At 51.4% G+C, this 17,402-nt stretch overlaps 1 protein-coding gene across 5 annotated transcripts in view; it reads right to left on the bottom strand.

The window, feature by feature from the left end:
- Positions 1-17,402, bottom strand: part of IQCH (IQ motif containing H) — a 61,816-nt gene that overhangs the window by 14,901 nt on the left and 29,513 nt on the right. For 4 of the 5 annotated variants that reach the window (XM_077317396.1, XM_077317399.1, XM_077317401.1 and 1 more), the window contains exons 14-16: positions 16,485-16,676; positions 4,059-4,179; positions 2,041-2,327 (exon numbers count right to left, since the gene is read on the bottom strand). In XM_077317396.1, coding sequence (XP_077173511.1) covers positions 2,041-2,327; positions 4,059-4,179; positions 16,485-16,676 — 600 coding nt within the window. The remainder of the gene's footprint in view (positions 1-2,040; positions 2,328-4,058; positions 4,180-16,484; positions 16,677-17,402) is intronic. The other variant, XM_077317400.1, reaches the window with a different exon arrangement.

Here is a 17,402-nt window from a genome sequence, read left to right as displayed (position 1 = left end):
CGTTGCTGGAGGACTTGGTTAACAAAACAAAATCAGAGTCCAGGAGCACCTTGAAGACCAAAAAAGATTTATTCAAGGCAGGAGCTTTCGAGTGCAAGCACCCTTCGTCAGACACGAAGGGTGTCAGACACGAAGGGTGGTTGACAAAACACAACCTGCACGGGCTCATTTTAGAGCCTCATGGGGTATATAATGCACGTGAACATACATGATATGTATATGTGTGTGTGTGTGTAGAAATTCATGTGCCCACGCATCAATTCGCATCAAGTCATCTACAAGTACAGAACTCTAAAGAATGCCCATTTTAAACATAAATGTATTTAAGCCCCCAAATTTCCAGCCACTATTACTTTTATCATGCCCGAGGCCAGGAAAGGCAGCCTCATTGAATATCCACACTGCGGCCCACAGTCGCTGCCACTCAAACCACATGATATCAATTTGCACAGCCAACTGGACCTCCAAGGGCCAATCAGAAACCCTGCTGGGCCGGAGCGCCACTTGGCCCTGCGCACTTTCTCAAAACACTTGGTGGGCCTGGGAAAAGGTGCCAGAGGGCGGCACGTTGGGGACCTCTGCCCTACGCAAACGCCCGGAGCGACTGAGGCGGACCTGCTGCCAACGAGAGCCAGTGCCCATTTTTGCCCATTTACAAAGTTGTGAACGCCGAGCAAAAATCTGGCCGTTTTATGTCGCCAGAACAGCTGCGCTTCCGCGACAGATTCATAACGCTATGACGGCTTCCTGGATTTTAAGATATTTGAGCTCCCATTTGACAGTCCTTGGGAACAGATGTTTAATGATATATTTAATTTTTAGGTTTCGCAGAGCGAGCGTACATCCATGAGTTCCTTTCTGTAAAGTACAACTCGGCCAGGATGCCTCAGCGTACAGTAGTTCTGGAGAATTTATTTCCGCCTTTGAGCGACTGATCTAAAACGGGGAACTGGGAAATTAGAGCGAGAGTGTTCGAACAAGCCTAATAGGATTCCTAGTTTGCCAAAAAATAATGCTTTCAGAAGCACAATCTTTGGTGTAATCTCTCTCTCTCAGAACAAGACAGATGGCATCATTAATTGCCTCTATATCTAATTAAGTTGGGGGGGGGAGAGAGAGAGAAAAACCCTCGGCTTAAGTAATGCTAAAGTTGTGGCACAAGCTGAGGATCGTAGGGAATGGCAAGGTAGAACCAACCGGGTGAAAAGAGGGAGGAAGAAGAGCTGGTGGGAAGAAGGAGAGGAGAGAACAAAGTGGTCTCTCGTGAGGACAAAGGTCTTCCGGAGAGGAGCTCGACCTGAATCCTGCCAAGGACATCAAGAGAAGGGAAATATCTGCCCAGGAAAAAGGTTTGATTTGAATTCCTCTGTTTCCTAGCTTGCGTGGGACCAACTGCTAAAATAGTGCCTGTCTCTCTGCAGAAGACACCACGGAGGCCCCTGCTGTCAGGGGAGCTGCACGTATGAAGGTCAGAATTACAGCCATTGAGCAGTGAGCGAGGCTGGTTCCGTTCCATGATTCTGGCGTACACAACCCTCCCTCCAACTCCACAGCCAAAGCAAATCACGCCAGTGGTGCATCCATGGTATAAAGTACATCTTCACAAGAACATCAGAAGGGCCCTGCTGGGTCAGACCAGTGAAGGTTCATCTAGACCAGCCTCCTGTCTCACACAGGGGCCAGCCAGTTCCTCTGGAGGGCCAGCAACAGGGCAGAGAGGCCGAGGCCTTCACAAGAACATCAGAAGGGCCCTGCTGGGTCAGACCAGAGGTCCATCCAGTCCAGCCTCCTGCCTCACACAGTGGCTGGCCGTTTCCTCTGGAGGGCCAACAGCAGGGCATAGAAGCCATGGCCTGACGTTGCCTCCTTTCACTGTACTCACAGGTCGACCACTCTCCTCACAGCTTCTAAAATGTCTTAGCATCAAACCGAATTATCTCATTGTTCTAAACTTTGCAAAAGAACAAGCAAACCAACCAACCAGGCGCCATTTCCAGGGCATTTGTTATGGCAAGCAAAGGTCTGGTCTCGTTGCCGTACCTGCTGGCCCATCGTTTGGGGGTGGATGAACGTTGCAAAGTCAACGGAAAAGTATCCGACCACTCCTCTGGCTCGGCAGGCCTCTCCAATCTTCAAGCACAGTGAGTTCAGGACCCCGGGCTCAACAGAGGCTTGCGGGAAGGTGGTCCCCGAGGACCGCAAGGGACCGTCGGCGTGGATCTGGTCTCCGGCACAAACCGTGGTGATTGTGCCCGTTGGTTCGATGAGCATATCCACCGTGAGGTTGGTGACGCTGTCGGAGGGCGGGAAGGCTTCTATGACTCCACCTCATTGGGAGGGAAAGAGGAGGAACTGTCAATCAAGGAACGTGCTTGGACCCAGAGACAGCCCCTAAAATCGGCTTCCAAATCCAGAAAACAGGCAGCATCACCTCTACTGGGGAGGGAGAGGTGGGGTGGAGGTGCCAGTCGCAAAAACCATCCATCTGCGGCCTTGAAAAGGGGATTTGTGGTCTGCGAATTGTGGTCCCTGGAAGGGTGCCCTTGCATGGGTGCGTGGCGCAGGATGGCAATTGCCCAGGGCAGAGGCTGAACTGTCATTTATTTCATTTGCCCCTTGGGGATTCCCAGGCCGCCCCTCTCCGGACAGGGTCTCAGGGCAGCTTACAGCAAGAGGAATAATCTCGTAGGGTAAAACCTTTAAAATCTTAAAATCCAACTAGAACAGGCTGTCGGTCAAACCACAAAGCCGTTCGAGATGGAATGACGGGCCCGGCTTTGGCTCCGGCAGAAGCCTGAGGCTGGCGTAGATTCTGGCGTCCAGAGAAACTTGGCTTTGGTTTCCCAGCCTTTTGGAGGAAGTTGGGCTCAGAAAACCGTTTATCTTTTGCTGCCCTCCCTGGCTACACCCCGGCCAACGAAATGCTGCCTGAAGGAATTTGTTATTCCTCCCCCTCTATTTCTCTTGGGGAAGAAGGCTAGTTGAAGTATTTTATATTTAATAATTCAAAAAATTTTTTTAAAAAAAATCAAACCTAATATTTCATGTTTCACTCTGTATATATTTTAATCCTTTGGCCCCCTGCCTTGGGCCTCCGGGGAAGGGAGGGATATAAATGCAAAAATAAAAACAAAAAAAGGGATATTGGCTGAGGAAATCTCCAGACGGAGCTCTCAAGGGCCAGAACCTCCTGGTGGGGTGTGTGTGTGTGTGTGTGTGTGTGTGTTCAGGACACGAGGTTCCAACACCCCACACTATTCTGATTACCTGAAGCAGAAGCAGTCATGGCATACTGCAGGAGGTTGGACTAGATGACCCTGGAGGTCCCTTCCAGCTCTCTGATTCTGTTCTACGGGACCCAAGGAAAGGAGGATGTGCATTGGCCACACACCCTCATCAGCTTTCGGATTCTGGGCAACAGCTTCAGATTAAACAGGGTTCCCCAACGTGGTGCCCGTGGGGGTCGTGAGGCCCCCTGACTCCTTTCCTGGAGCCTGCCAGGTATTTTACAGCCTTCTGAGTGGCCACTGGAGTTCTGACCGGCTTTGCAGCTGTTTAAAAATGGGGGGGGGGAGCAGCTGCAACCACAATGCAAGGATCTTCACGGCACATCTGGAGGAAAGATGTGCGAAGGCAAGAGAGGGGCAGCCCACGAGCCAAATAATAAATACGCATTTTAAAACAATATTTTCATTTCCAAAGGCATTCTCATATCTATCCTTCTGCCTGGTACGTTGAAGAATTACTATGAGAGTTGGGGACAACCTCCCTCCCGCGGCTCCGCCTCCCGGGGCAGCCATTTTGGGGTTGCACCCCCCCCCTGCGTTAGAATGCCAAAGGTGCCCAGCCCAAGCAGGAATGCTGCAGCTACCTGAAGCCTCCAACGGCAAGGCCTGTCCCAGCTTAGAATACCAAAGCCTGCGTTTCGGCTACGGACTATAATGGGGGGGGGGGGCAACAAAAGAAGGTGGGGGAAACATCCTGATGAACGAGAACAAAGTGCCGGTGATATAATTATCCCTTATAGCACTTAGCAGGAACTTCGCAGTCTTATTTACCTTGACTCACAAACGTTTGCAGGAATTTTCCCCATGTAGGAAATCGTTTCTCATTGACAGCCTTCGCGTGCTGTGCTAAAAGGCCCGGCAGCTCCTGGGAGATCTTCGCCAAAGCCGGTTCCTGCAGAAACAAATTAAATAGAACCACAAGCAATTTTACTGCAGAAATGAAAACTGCTTGTGGGGTGATTAAAAACCAGGCCTCCAACAGGCTGTGTGGTTACTGTTTAACCACAGCCAGGAAATCTTCCTTAAACGTTTCCCCGATCTTCTTCCATGGATCCAAGAACAGTTTTCCCCTAAAAGACTGGTCTCAATTCTAATCATTCCCTAGGGCAGGGGTAGTCAAACTGCGGCCCTCCAGATGTCCATGGACTACAATTCCCAGGAGCCCCCTGCCAGCGAATGCTGGCAGGGGGCTCCTGGGAATTGTAGTCCATGGACATCTGGAGGGCCGCAGTTTGACTACCCCTGCCCTGGGGTTTGGGTTGGACTGGAGCAGGCTCTTCTGAACCAGGGTTTTGTGAAGCCCTGGGGTTTCTTGATGGCCCTGGAAGAGTTGCCCTGAATGGGTGGGAGTGAATTGATTTTTTTTAGACATTTTAAAAACTGGTTAAAGATTTCGCACGTGACGTGAACATATATGGTTGTGTAGATCGCTGACCCCTTCCCAAAATGGCCAGTGATGGGCCAGGAGAGGGTGGGAAGCGGAGGGGCCATGGGTGGGCGTGTCCACAGCTCTGCTCCCCAACCGTATTCTGCACAAATGCATCACATGTGGGGTTTCTCAAAAGCCTGAAGAACGTTTCAGGGGTTTTCAACGATACACAAGTCAAGAAAGGCTGAATGAAAGAAACAACAGGAAAAGTGATGGGCTGGAACTGTTTCTGATATCCATAGTAATGCTTTTTCTTTGGAAAACCCCTCAGAGGTGTTTCCCTGCCAGTGTTGCCCACCTCCGTCTGCAGATCTCCTGGAGTAACAACTGACGAAGATGGCTTCCCCTGGAAGAAACCTCAGCTAAGGCAGGGGTGGCCAAAGTGTGGCCCTCCGGATGTCCATGATCATCAGCCCCTGCTCGGTCTAGACCAGGGGTGGGCAAGCTGTGGGCCTCCCTGCTGGGCTCATGGGAATTGTAGTCCATGGGCATCTGGAGAGCCACCGTTTGCCCACCCCTGGCCTAAGGATATCCCAAATCCCCAGGTATTTCCTAACCCAGAGCTTCTAACCCGACGCCCCACCCCGAGAGCTTGCGGAGAATCTGTATTTGGCAAGGAAATGCACCCATTGGGCCTCGGGACCAAAGAACGAATCTGCTTTGGCTTTGACCTTACCGGGCAGCTAACCTTCAGCCTGGCAATTAACCTTATTAAATATTTTAAAGCCTCCTAGGGTGAAGTCACAGGGTGGAGAGGAGAATCAAGGGACCGGTGATGCCCAGAAGGAGCTTGGTTGAGTTGGATTACTGCAGTCCCCCTTCCCCTCCCGCCCACCCGCAGCCTCCGGTTCACACACTCCCCTCCAAACTTCACTTCCTTTGCCAGGCCAAAAAGTCTGAGAGCTGAGCAAGCATGTCAGGCTTAGGGACTCTGCATGTAAAGCTCCAGGTCTCTCGCCTCGCTCGGCTTCTCCAACACTCCCTCGGCTTCCCGGGGGTCTCTTTCCTTCTGCTTCATGACCCCTTGAAATTGGAAATGTCCCATGCTCCAAAAGAGAGACCAATTGCCCACAACCATCCCGGAACCTTTGACTGGGAATGAATTAGTGAAGCAAGGCCCTCTTTGCAGAGAGGTGTTTCTCTCTTGCTTAAATGCTGCACTGGGACGCAGCCGAAGAAAGGCGCCGCGGAGTCTTAGCAGCGAAACCATTTTGTTGCGTTTGCCAAACGCCAGTCTGTCGACTCTAAAACACAAATAACATCCTCTAGTCCCCAGTCTGGGGAGGAATGACTTCTCCCTGAAGTACGGGGCTTGGCTCGCACGACGGAGAGGTTGAATGCCTGCTGGGTAGAGAGCCCCAGACAGCAAACCAAGTCACAATAGTTTCTTAAGAAGCCTTGGAGGTGGTAGAGAGGGGAGGGTCCCGGGAATGATGGACCTGTCGAGTGAATCGGTGGCCAACATGACGAAGGAGAGCCTTGATGAACACTCAGAAGGACAAGCTTTGCTAGGGAAGCATGGCTTCTACATAGGAAGCCTGTCGTCACTAACATTTTACCATTCTTCAAGGGTGATAACAAACAGGTTGAGAAGGGTGCTCCAGCAGACACAACAGAATTTCCAAAGGAGTTGAGGGATACTTTTTATCTGTAGGGGCTTCCTGGCAGTACAGACAACCATAACCATCCTTCATCTTGCTCCCTGTTCCTGGTAAAACAAGCAACATTAGGGCTATTTGTGTGCCCAGGGAACTGGGGGTCCACAAAGAACTATGGGAAGGAGAACAACCTGGAATTCCACACCTTGCCCCAAGATCCTCCTCCCTTTAGTATTTTGTAAGGTTTTCCTTCCCCCGTTTAGTTACTCTAGGTCAGGGGTAGTCAAACTGCGGCCCTCCAGATGTCCATGAACTACAATTCCCATGAGCCCCCTGCCAGCATTCGCTGGCAGGGGGCTCCTGGGAATTGTAGTCCATGGACATCTGGAGGGCCGCAGTTTGACTACCCCTGCTCTAGGTAGCACCCCAGTGGTGGCTCACATTCAGTCCTCCAAGTACACCGCGAGCCCAGCCTTGTTTACACGTGGTCTGGTTTTGCTGCATCCATAACCCACAAGGGGTGCAACCACCTGTCCATTCAACCCCGTGATTCCATACCAATGCAGTGGCGCAGAAATGGCTGAAAAAAATATCCTAAGGATGACGAAGGGAAGGAGGTGCCCCCTCTGCTTTCCCTCCATGTCTAACTAATTGGAGAACGAATGATTTCCTATATGAAGGAGGGGCAGGAATGCCGGGTCCTCAGAAACGTCCTCTTCATTGATTAACGCCGGGGAGAGGCTCTGTCTACAAATCAATACTTGCAGTCCAATTGCCTGAGCCTTATTTTCGTCCCACTGCATCCGGCCATTTCGTCTCACGAGCCTGGGCTGGATCCCAAAACGCAAGTCGGTTTTGGGGGGAGGGAAAATGGAAAGCCGCCAAGTCGCTTCTGCTTTGTTGCCGCACCGTCCAGAACTGGTCCTCGATGGCCCTTCCGAGGAGTCGGAGCCTCGCGAGGGGCAGCCGCTTCAGTCCTAGGCTCGGGGCAGGAAAGACAGACTCAGCTGTGAGGACCACTGGGCTGTCTTGGGTGAGTCATCAGCTCCCACGCCTGGCTTTTGCGAACATAACAATGGGACCAACCTCTGGATGCTTCTTGAAGGACCTGCTGGTGGGGTGGAAAGTGCCATTCGATTGCAGCGGTTTACGGCAATGCACGGGGCTCTCAAGGCAGGACACCAACAGTCGTGGCTTGCCCTTGCCTGCCTCTGCATGGGAGCCCTGAACTCCCTTCTTGGCCTCCCAGCCAAGTGCCAACCAGGTCCGCCCCTCTTTCGCTCCTGAGATCAGGCTGGCCTGGGCTATCAATGCAACTGGGACATGCAAAGGGCTTTCTCCCCTGAGTGTCCAGAGGCAAGAACGGCAGGAAAAGAAGGCCGTGGGCTCTGCGTAGCCCAAGCAGGCTCACATTTGTTCAGCTGGGTGCGTTCACAACCCGACTTCCCAGCCCTTCTTCTTGTTTCAAGTCTTCCCCAGAAAAGCTATGGGAGAGTAGCTGTTTTGCAAAAAAAAAATAATAAAATAAAATAATCCCTGCAAATCAGAAGTTGAGCATCTTGTGATTTCAGTGGCTAAGTTTAAGAAAAAGTTTACCCGACATGTGAGGCTGGAGAAATTGCAAGAGTTGGCAGGTCCCTTAAAACTCCCCCCCCCCCAGCACCATCCAACCATTTGCAAAGAACTCCCGAGTTTGTTTTCTTTCCCATTTCTGGGGTGATTCTTCAGAGCTGCAATCTATGCAGAAGAGCAAAAAAAAAAACAAAGAAAAAGAAGTTGGAAAATGGGTCTTTTTTTTGGGGGGGGGAAGCGATCCATCGCCTGCCCCACTTACTTAGAATTCAAGTGCTGCTTTTATGGCTGACTGCTCAGGGAGCGCCACCGCAAATTTCAAAATTAAAAAAGTCCCAATTTTGCCTTTCATGAAGCGGCGTCCTTTTGGAAGGTAACATCATGTAAAACAGCTGCCATTACCAAATCACACAAATGGATTTCGTATGTAAAATGGCTTTGTAAAATATTTGCTCCATCTGCTGAAAGGAGGGAAAGACAATTTTCCTCGATACCTAATGGCCCATTTCAGCTGGAGAGCAAGTGATTCGCAGGAGTAGCGCCTTGCATTATGCCGAGTGGCGGGAACACTCCGCAGAATGCTCCGCTTATGGGGTATTATCTCCTCCTTGAGAGGCCCGCTCCTCATTACGCCAGCCCTCCGCTTTGGATCGGTGCACAGGCCGAGGGCCGCTTTGGACTGGAGAGGGGCTTTGTCGAGGGGAAGGCGCATATGTTGCGCATCAATGGCGGTCCCGGCCGCAGCCACTCACTCGCCTTGGCAATTAGAACGGGGAGGTTAGCCTCCTTTCAACTTTGTGCCACTTAAGCTATGGCTCCTCTTTTCTACGCCCTGCTTGGGTCACGGAGGGCCCTTCTGGCTCAGGTTCCTCGCCCGCGATTTCAGCAGGGATAGATTCACTGATCTCGACTCTGAATTTGGCCGCACACGCAAAGGCAGAAGAGCGCTGCCCTAGCCACACAAACGCCAGAACCGGAGTTCAGCACGGAAATTAAGGCTCGCCTGCACACTCGCCGTCTCCCCCTTCAAAAGCACGTGCTCCTGCCTTGCGCCCCGAACCACGTCAACATCTGTTCGCAGGCCAATAAAAAGAAACCAACCAGGGTGGGGAGGGAAACAGTGCTCCTTTCCAAGCTGTGCAGGGACCGTGGGGGGGGGGGCTGGAGGGGGGAGAGCCAGTTTCGCAAAATTTTGGGGCTGGCCCAAAAACGTTTTTGAAAGGGTAAGCACCAGAAAAAGGATACTTCTACAAAGCCGGCCGACAAACAAAGGAGAACTTTGCGGCAATCTACGGGGACGAGGCGTCAGCGGCCGGGTAATTTAACTGAGCTGACCACAATGCAACGCCATGCTTCTGCTCGGTTGTATTATTATATTTGGCCTAGCAATTGGTCAGGACAATTTCTTTTGCCAACGTGCTTAAAATTGAGCCACGATTGCTTGCAGGGTTGACTGGACTTAATTTCCTTAATCATGTGCAAAAAAAGCATTTTTTCTCTTTCGCTGGCAAAGGTGGGGCAGGGAGAAGGAGATCCTGTTGCCCTCCTCCTTCCTTAAACTTGATTTGCCGGGAGGCAAAGTCTTCATCAGTCCTCCACGGCTTTTATTTTCAAACGCGCACATTTTGTCTTAAAACACCCTCCTAGGCAACCTCGTGCGCCTCCATTCTTTTCCGTGGGGCTTCATCCTTATCTTGGCACAAAAATACAAAACAGGAAGAGACGCTAACGCAAAACTTCCGCGAGGGAGGGTTCTATAACCACCTCCATTTCTTGAAAAAAACTACATTTTTAATTTCTTGTGTTCTACCTGGTGCCTTTCACTTACTCCTGTAGGCACAGAAGTTTGGAAATGCTAAAAGCGTGATTACAGCAGGCAGTCCATCAAAAGCCGGGATAAGTTTGCAGGAACCCCTGTGTTAATTGCAGAGATGATTTACGGAAACCCACCCCTGCTGCCGATCCTCACGCAGGAGCGGGCCGTTAAAACCGGAGCCGATTTCTTCGCCTTTCCCCGGCTTCTTGAATTTAGCAAAACAAACACTTCCCGCAATCTACGGAGGCGTTTTACGGCGCGCGAGAATACGAACGGATTCCAGATTTCCCCTCTGCGATCTTGCTTTATCCTCCTCGTCTCCGCGCCGTTATCGCTAAAAACTGGCAGTTAAATTCAATTGATTCAAAATATTCTGAACCCATATGGCCTCAAACCCTGAAGCTGGGAGCGGTGATCACGCTCGGCTGATGTTTCCTGCCATTTGCAAACCCTCCAGTCCCCAGATGGTGGAAATAACATTTCAACCTCCTTTTCCCTGCTTTGTACAATAGACCTTGGCACCATTTCAACTGTTTACTCCGGTAATTAACAGCACTGATACCACAACAATTACAACTCCTACAATCTTAACACAATAATGCTATGAATTAGTGAGAGCTAATGGCTGGAAGGGATCGCAGTTCCAGACTGCGGGATCCGCACGTTCTCCCCGAATAAAATAAAAAGGTACCAAACAGCACGGCTCGCGGTAGACAATGATTACCTAGTAATTAGTTTACACAAAGCTCGCTATTTAATGGCAAAACGCTGTAATTAACGCGTGACAGAAAATCAAAGGGTGCTTTGTAAGCATATGAAAAATTAACACCGCAGGCCCATAGCTTTATGTACTGATTAGAAGAATATTAAATCAATAGGACGCGCGCAAACCAACAGCTTGCATATCTGATTATTGGAGGGCCTGAGAATTTAACCGAGGGAAACAATTCTCATGCCTCGTCATTTTATTAAGGAACCGGGGAACCACCCCGAGCCCCAACGCTCGGTAGCCGCATTAAATATAAGAACCGGCGGAGCGAGAGCATCGCAGCTTGCCCTCTGATGTAAGAGGTGAGCGCGACGGGGCACCCCGCGGACGGCCATATAGTCTGGAGACGAGTGGAGACCTCTCCTGTTAGACAATATAATTTTACCATCCGCTATTAAGCGACACGGCGTTCAGAAGCTGCTGCCGATCGCTTCGGTTCTGTCTCCGACCACAATCTGGCTGGAAAGTCAATTTTCCCTGAACAACAATTAAACTGAAATGCTGCCGAAGAGCTCTTTGTCACACCTCGGCCGCGTCACATTAAGCTGCCCTAGCCTGGATCCAGCCAGACGGGCAGCAGCTGTCCAGGGTCCCAGGCAGAGGACCTTCCCATCCCCTCCCCTCCTGCCTGGTCCTTTTTACTGGAGATGCTGCCGAGGACTGAGCCTGGGACCTCTTGCATGCCGAGCAGAGGCTCTGCCCCTGAGCTACAGCCCCTCCTCAAGATATCCCAAGAAACAAAAGTGGCTTTAGACGGGAGAAGGAGAGGTCAAAGGTATGGTGAATCTGTTTGCCTCCTTCTGAAGTCAGCTCTTGGTTCGGAGGGGATACCTGGGTGAGTGAGACCACCAGCTTCAGGAAGCGGAAGGAAAGCAGGAAGGAAAGAGGTGCTGCCCAAGGCCAACGGCTTCAATGGCAGCGTGGTGGTAGTAGACTGGCCACCACCTTGTGGCCTGCTTTTGATGACCCCTCATGGGGTTTTCAAAGCAAGAGGTTTTCGGAGGCGGTTGGCCATCGCCTGCCTCTGCATAGCAACCCCAGACTTTCTTGCTGGTCTCCCTCCAAGCTCTCTTAGCTTCTGAGATCAGCCTGGGCTGGCCAGCTCAGGGCAGGCGGCTTGGCTGGTCTTGAACGTGCTGCTGGACTCAAATTTTGTCCTGCTGCTTCAGGCCAAATTGGTGACTCGCCTGAAATCTATCTTGGTCCTCAACTGCACTCAGCCCAAGGACCAATCGAGATTGAACATGGCGGTGGACGGAAGCCCATCTCTGAAAGACTGCCTGAGCAGCCTCCTAAAGTGGGCTCTTCTTTATCACCAGTCATCTACAGGTTGGGGAAGGGCTTCAAGGAACAGCTGAATGGGCAGATGGACGCTCCGGTGACTGTGAGCACAGTGACTTCAATAATGGAAGGACAACAGAAAAGCCCTGCTGGGTCAGACCAGTGAAGGTCCACCTCGTCCAGCAGCCTGCCTCATGCAGTGGACAATCAATTCCCCCACAGGGCATAGAGGCCAAGGCCTTCCTCTGATGTTGCAGCCTAAGGATGAAATCATCTGCACAGTTGGACCAGACTGAAAGTCCCTCTGGTCCAGCAGCCTGATCCCCACAGGAGTCCATCCGAGGCCTCAGGAAAGCCACAAGCTGCTCATGAAGGTGTTGGGCATCCTGGCGGCTTGTTCCAAGACTCTTACTGAGGACTCCAGTTCCTACGTGTTGGAATTCTGACACAAGGCGGTGGGAGCGACCACAGAACACTTGGTGGGTGCCTCGTTGGGGCCCCCTGATCTATCACTTCACTTCCTTGGGTTGATTTCAGAAATGGGGTCGACACCCACTGCGTCCCTTCCTTCAAGATGACTTTGATGGACCCTCTTCTTAGAAGGTACCTGGACCCTCATTCATTCCAGACCTCAAGGGTTGATAGGCTTACGGTATATCAACGTTGGGTGTCTAACAAAAATGTCAGTCTTCCATCCATGAGCAGGAGGATTTGGCAAGTGGGTTAGCTGTGGTCACATGTATTGGGGCTTGAGCTCGGGTATGAGCCAGGGATGCAAGGCCACCAACGGCCTATGGATTTGAGAGCCAGTGTGTTGTAGTGGTTAAGAGCCGTGGCTTCTAGTCTGGAGAACCGGGTTCGATTCCCCCCTCCTCATCCACCTGCAGCCAGCTGGGGGACCTTGGCCCAGTCCTGGTTCTCCCAGAGCTTGCTCAGCCCCACCTGCCTCACAAACTGCCTGTCACAGGGAGGGGAAGGGAAGGACCCCCTCCCTTTAAAAATGTCAACATCTTTATCTGGTAACAGACCCATTCAAAGGGATGGCACCAGAAATGGTTGCTGTAACTGAGGCCGCTGTTATAGATATGGTTTTAATGGCTTGAACATGGTATGTTAATTATACTACTGTTCGACTCAGTGTTGTACACTGCCCTGAGCCAGCTTGCCAGGAGGGCGGTATATATAATATAATAAATTGAATAAATAAAATAAAGGGGTTTGAGATTCCTTATGGTAGACAAAGGGGAAGGCACTGGCCAACCACCCCGTATTGAGTCTGCCATGAGAACGCTAGAGGGCGTCACCCCAGGGGTCAGGCATGACCCGGTGCTTGCACAGGGGATACCTTTACCTTACCTTAGTTTTAGAGCTTCTGGTGGCACAGAGTGGTAAGGCAGCTGACATGCTATCTGAAGCTCTGACCATGAGGCTGGGAGTTCGATCCCAGCAGCCGGCTCAAGGTTGACTCAGCCTTCCATCCTTCCGAGGTCGGTAAAATGAGTACCCAGCTTGCTGGGGGGTAAACGGTCATGACTGGGGAAGGCACTGGCAAACCACCCCGTATTGAGTCTGCCATGAGAACGCTAGAGGGCCTCACCCCAGGGGTCAGACATGACCCGGTGCTTGCATGCACAGGAGGGGAGACCTTGACCTTTACCTTTATGGTAGGCAAAAGTGGGGTAAGAATCCCAACCCCTCCGACGTTCGCCATCTTGTCTTGTAGCACAGCAGTGACTTCGGACTGGGAAGCAAGGTCCTGGAAGGGAGGTAAATAACACCCTCTCCCAAGGACCCAGCAACTGGGGTCCATTTTTTAAACGGCACAGACGCTCCGGCTGAACTCCCGTAAAGTGCATTATGCTTAATCGGTCGCCCTGCGACATACCAATGAAGGAGAAACCTCGGGATCGCTACGTAAACTACTATGCAAATGAGGCCATTTGTAAGTATTAGCATAATTTAGTGCTTAGAGTCATATTCTCGCTTCTCATAACTCTGCCGGAATGGAGAGGCTTTTGCCGTGTACTCCTAGCCTGCAGGAGAGTCCTTCATCACGGAACTGGGTTTCCTTAATAACCTGCCAGCGTAGGTTTGGGTACTTGGCGGCTTAAGCCGATGACACAATGTCTTCATTATCCAAAGGAGCAGGTCTCCGCTCTGCAATCGCGTGCCGATACTCATAACCTAATGATTTGATGTCTGGGGGGGGGGGGGAGGCACGACCCGGGCGTTCGGTAACAAAGGAGGACTGGAAGCCTCGGTACTTTTCTGGCAATCTGAATATAGAAGAAGGCGAAGAAGAAGAAGAGTTGGTTCTTATAGGCCTCTTTTTCTCTACCCGAAGGAGTCTCAAAGCGGCTTCCAGTAGCCTTCCCTTTCCTCTCCCCACAACAGACACCCTGTGAGGTGGGTGAGGCTGAGAGAGCCCTGAGATTACTGAAGGAGGACTGGAAGCCTCGGTACTTTTGTGGCAGTCTGAATATAGAAGAAGAAGAAAAGTTAGTTGTTAGATGCCACTTTTCTTTACCAGCAGGAGTCTCAAAGCGGCTTCCAATCACCTTCCCTCTCCTCTCCCCACAAAAATCACCCTGTGAGAACTGGGATGTGAGAACACCTCAATCAGGGCTGGGACAAGCCCAAGGTCACCCAGCTGGCTGCATGGGGAGGAGGAGGAGGAGCGGGGAATCAAATCCTGCTCGCCAGATTAGAAGCTGCCGCTCTTGGCCACTACACCAAGCTGGCTCTCAGACCTGAGTTCCTGGAAAAGAGCAGCTGAAATCGAGAAGGGAGAAGTGGCTAGATGTGACTTGCAAAAAGGAAATTAAAAAAAAGCCGTATTGTCTGTGCCCCATAATGGTCTCTCGATCAAGAAAGGGCAGGAGGTTGCAGATGGGGGATTCTGTCTTGGAAACGGCATTCAACCAAACGTTGCCTACTGAGGACTCTGATCATTCTGGCCTGTCACCTAAGACCTCTGCAGTGCCCACAGGTGCCCACCAACCCCTTTCCTGGTGCCTGGTATTAGATAGTGGGTGGGGCTGGGTGGGGGTTTCCCCTGCACGGCTCCTGACTGGCCAATGGTGACTGGCTGGGCTTTTAAAAATATTGCTGCCACCACAGCCAGTGGATCTTCCATGGCGAAGGTCAGCTGTGGGAGCCATTTTGTGGCTGACTCCGCCTCCTGTGGCAGCGGCCATGATGTTAAGTCAGCTTCCCCAAGGGGCCTGCAAGCTCAAAAGGGGTGGGGACCCCGAGTTTAAGGAGTCTTTCTCATCAATTCCCCAACGTTGAAATCCTCCTGCCCTGTAGATCGCATGAGTGCTTCTCTCCCGCAAGGTATTCGTTGGCTCATCACATATTCCAAAGAAACAGGAATGCTGGAAGCTCGGAGGTTGGCAGAAAAATCCAAGTTAAGGACAGCCAAAGGCAGAATGGAGGGGAGAAGGATTTCTCCCTCCCTCACATATCCTTGAGGGTCCCTTCCTGCTGAACCTATAGTCCTCTGCATTGTAAAATAAAATCCACATGTCCGTTGCATGCACATTCTGGCAGCCTCAGGCAGAGAGAACCTGCATGCCCCAGAGGTCTCCAGGTCAGTGAATCAGGGCGGTAAGGTCTCCTCCCCTTGCTCATCTTGGCCCCTCAGCTCTTAAGGACTAGAAACACGTTCTCTTGTACCAGAGCCAACGGCGGCACCAAGAATGAGCCCAGGGTAAATTTGTTTTTCAGTGGGCTGAGATGATTTGGGGCCAAAGAGGGCCGGCACGGAAGGCAGAAAGCGGCTCTGCTTTTGGCGACTACGAACCGGATTCGTTTCGAGAAGGCCGGAGGACGGTGAGCCAAGCGACTGCAGCTCCGCAGTTCTACACAAGGTGGGGTTAGCCTAATGCAAATGGAAGCGGTCCGTAGCACGGCGACAGCTTCCAATCCAGAGAGATCTGGTACAGGAATACGGCAAGGCCTCTGTGCAGCTGCCAGGGCTGGTCCGAAGGTATCTCACGCAAGGAAAAGACGCAGGCAGGAAGGAAGATCACGCAGGGCTTGGGAAAATGGAACAATGATTTATTTTGCATCCTCACCTTCTCTCCTCCGTCCTGTCCCAAGATTTAGAACAACGGGTTTCAATATGCTATTATTCTTCTTCATTATTACAAAGATCAGCCAAAAATGATCGTTATACAGATCTAAGTGCAAGCAGTAGCTTGGTCCAGCCTAATTTTTCCTCTCTCAACGGCCCTGTGTCAAAAGGGGGGTGGGTGGGATTTATTTAGAAGCCTGTGGCCAGTTAAAAGTGAGTACCCTCGGGCACCACCGAAAGAACGCTTCTTGGCTTTTCCAGCCGTGAGGGATTCGACTGGGGCATCTGCCTCTTCTGCCCGTGGCTACTGAACTCCCTTGGCCCAGCCTCCCTCCAGACGCCATGACCTTCTGAGGGTAGCAGGCCGATCAGAAGCATGTGGCAGCCCCAGTGCATCGGTGCCTGCCCCACAGAAGCGTCTGTGGGCTTGCGGAAACCTGCCAGGCGTTTGGAGGCGGATGGGGGGACGTGTCATTTTACATCCCTGCTCCTTGCAGGATTATGGCCCTCGTATTTCATGCCGATTCCCAGGTAATGTGGAATTTCATTACCGTGATCCCATTGTCATCATTAGACAATACATTTAAAATGCACACGTACTGTTAAAGCAGAGGACAGTCCAAAAATGCCGAGTCCGAAAAGGACAGGACTTACGTGTGCCCATTTCTTCAGCCAGGCCTCGGGGCCGTATCTCCGGCGCTCCTTCTGAACCCACGGGTCGCATTCAAGGTTGCCGGCGACATCGCAGTAGGCCGTGCCGTTCCCCCCAAAGTCGTCGTCCACTTTGAACACCCAGCGTTTCACGTCTGGATAGTCGATGATCAGCTGACTGAGGACTTCGACCATCTGAGGCAAAACCCCACAAACATCTCGCTAAGGTCCATGTTCGTATCCCCGTTTCCTCATTCCCCCCTGCAGGACGCTGGGATGACCCCATGCATAAGGCAGTAGCACACGAGCTGCCCAGTGAACAATCCTCCATCGGAAAGGGAAAGGGAAGAAAAGGTGAAGCCAAGAGAGATCTAATCACCAGCTAAGCACCCTGGATGCCTCTTTCCCTCAGGCGCCTCCTTCTCAAACAATGGCAATATTTAATTTTAATTTTAGGAAGGGGAGGCAATTACAACAGTATTAGATTCCCTTGCATATTTCTCTCTCACGCAGTCTGTGCTTCTGCGTACGGATTCAGAGGCCGCCCGCGTCGATCTGCAGCAGAGCAGCGAGATTTGAGTCCGGGAGAGAAGCCAACCAGATTTTCGGGGTTTGCAGTTTTGAGCGTCAAAACCTCTGCCTTGATACTCGAAACCTCGAGCTCCCCAAATCAGGTTGGTGTCTAAGATGCTTGCTAGCAATAATAACAATAACAATAACATATTTTTGCAGGCTGCCCTTCCCTGACCAGCTCAGGGCAGCTCACCGGTTCAAAATCAACCCAATCCTAAATTACATGGATAATCAATGCTATTGATCAAGTAATTCAGTATTAAAAGCAAGTTAAAACCTGCCTCTTCTTCAATATATATACCCTTGTGGAGCGGGGCCAGCTGGTGTTGAGAAGGTTTAGGCCACTGG

The sequence above is a fragment of the Paroedura picta genome, chromosome 18 (assembly GCF_049243985.1).
Source record: "Paroedura picta isolate Pp20150507F chromosome 18, Ppicta_v3.0, whole genome shotgun sequence".
Lineage (NCBI taxonomy): Eukaryota > Metazoa > Chordata > Lepidosauria > Squamata > Gekkonidae > Paroedura > Paroedura picta.
Note: the sequence above shows the minus strand (reverse complement) of the source record. Positions and strands in the feature narration are given on the sequence as shown.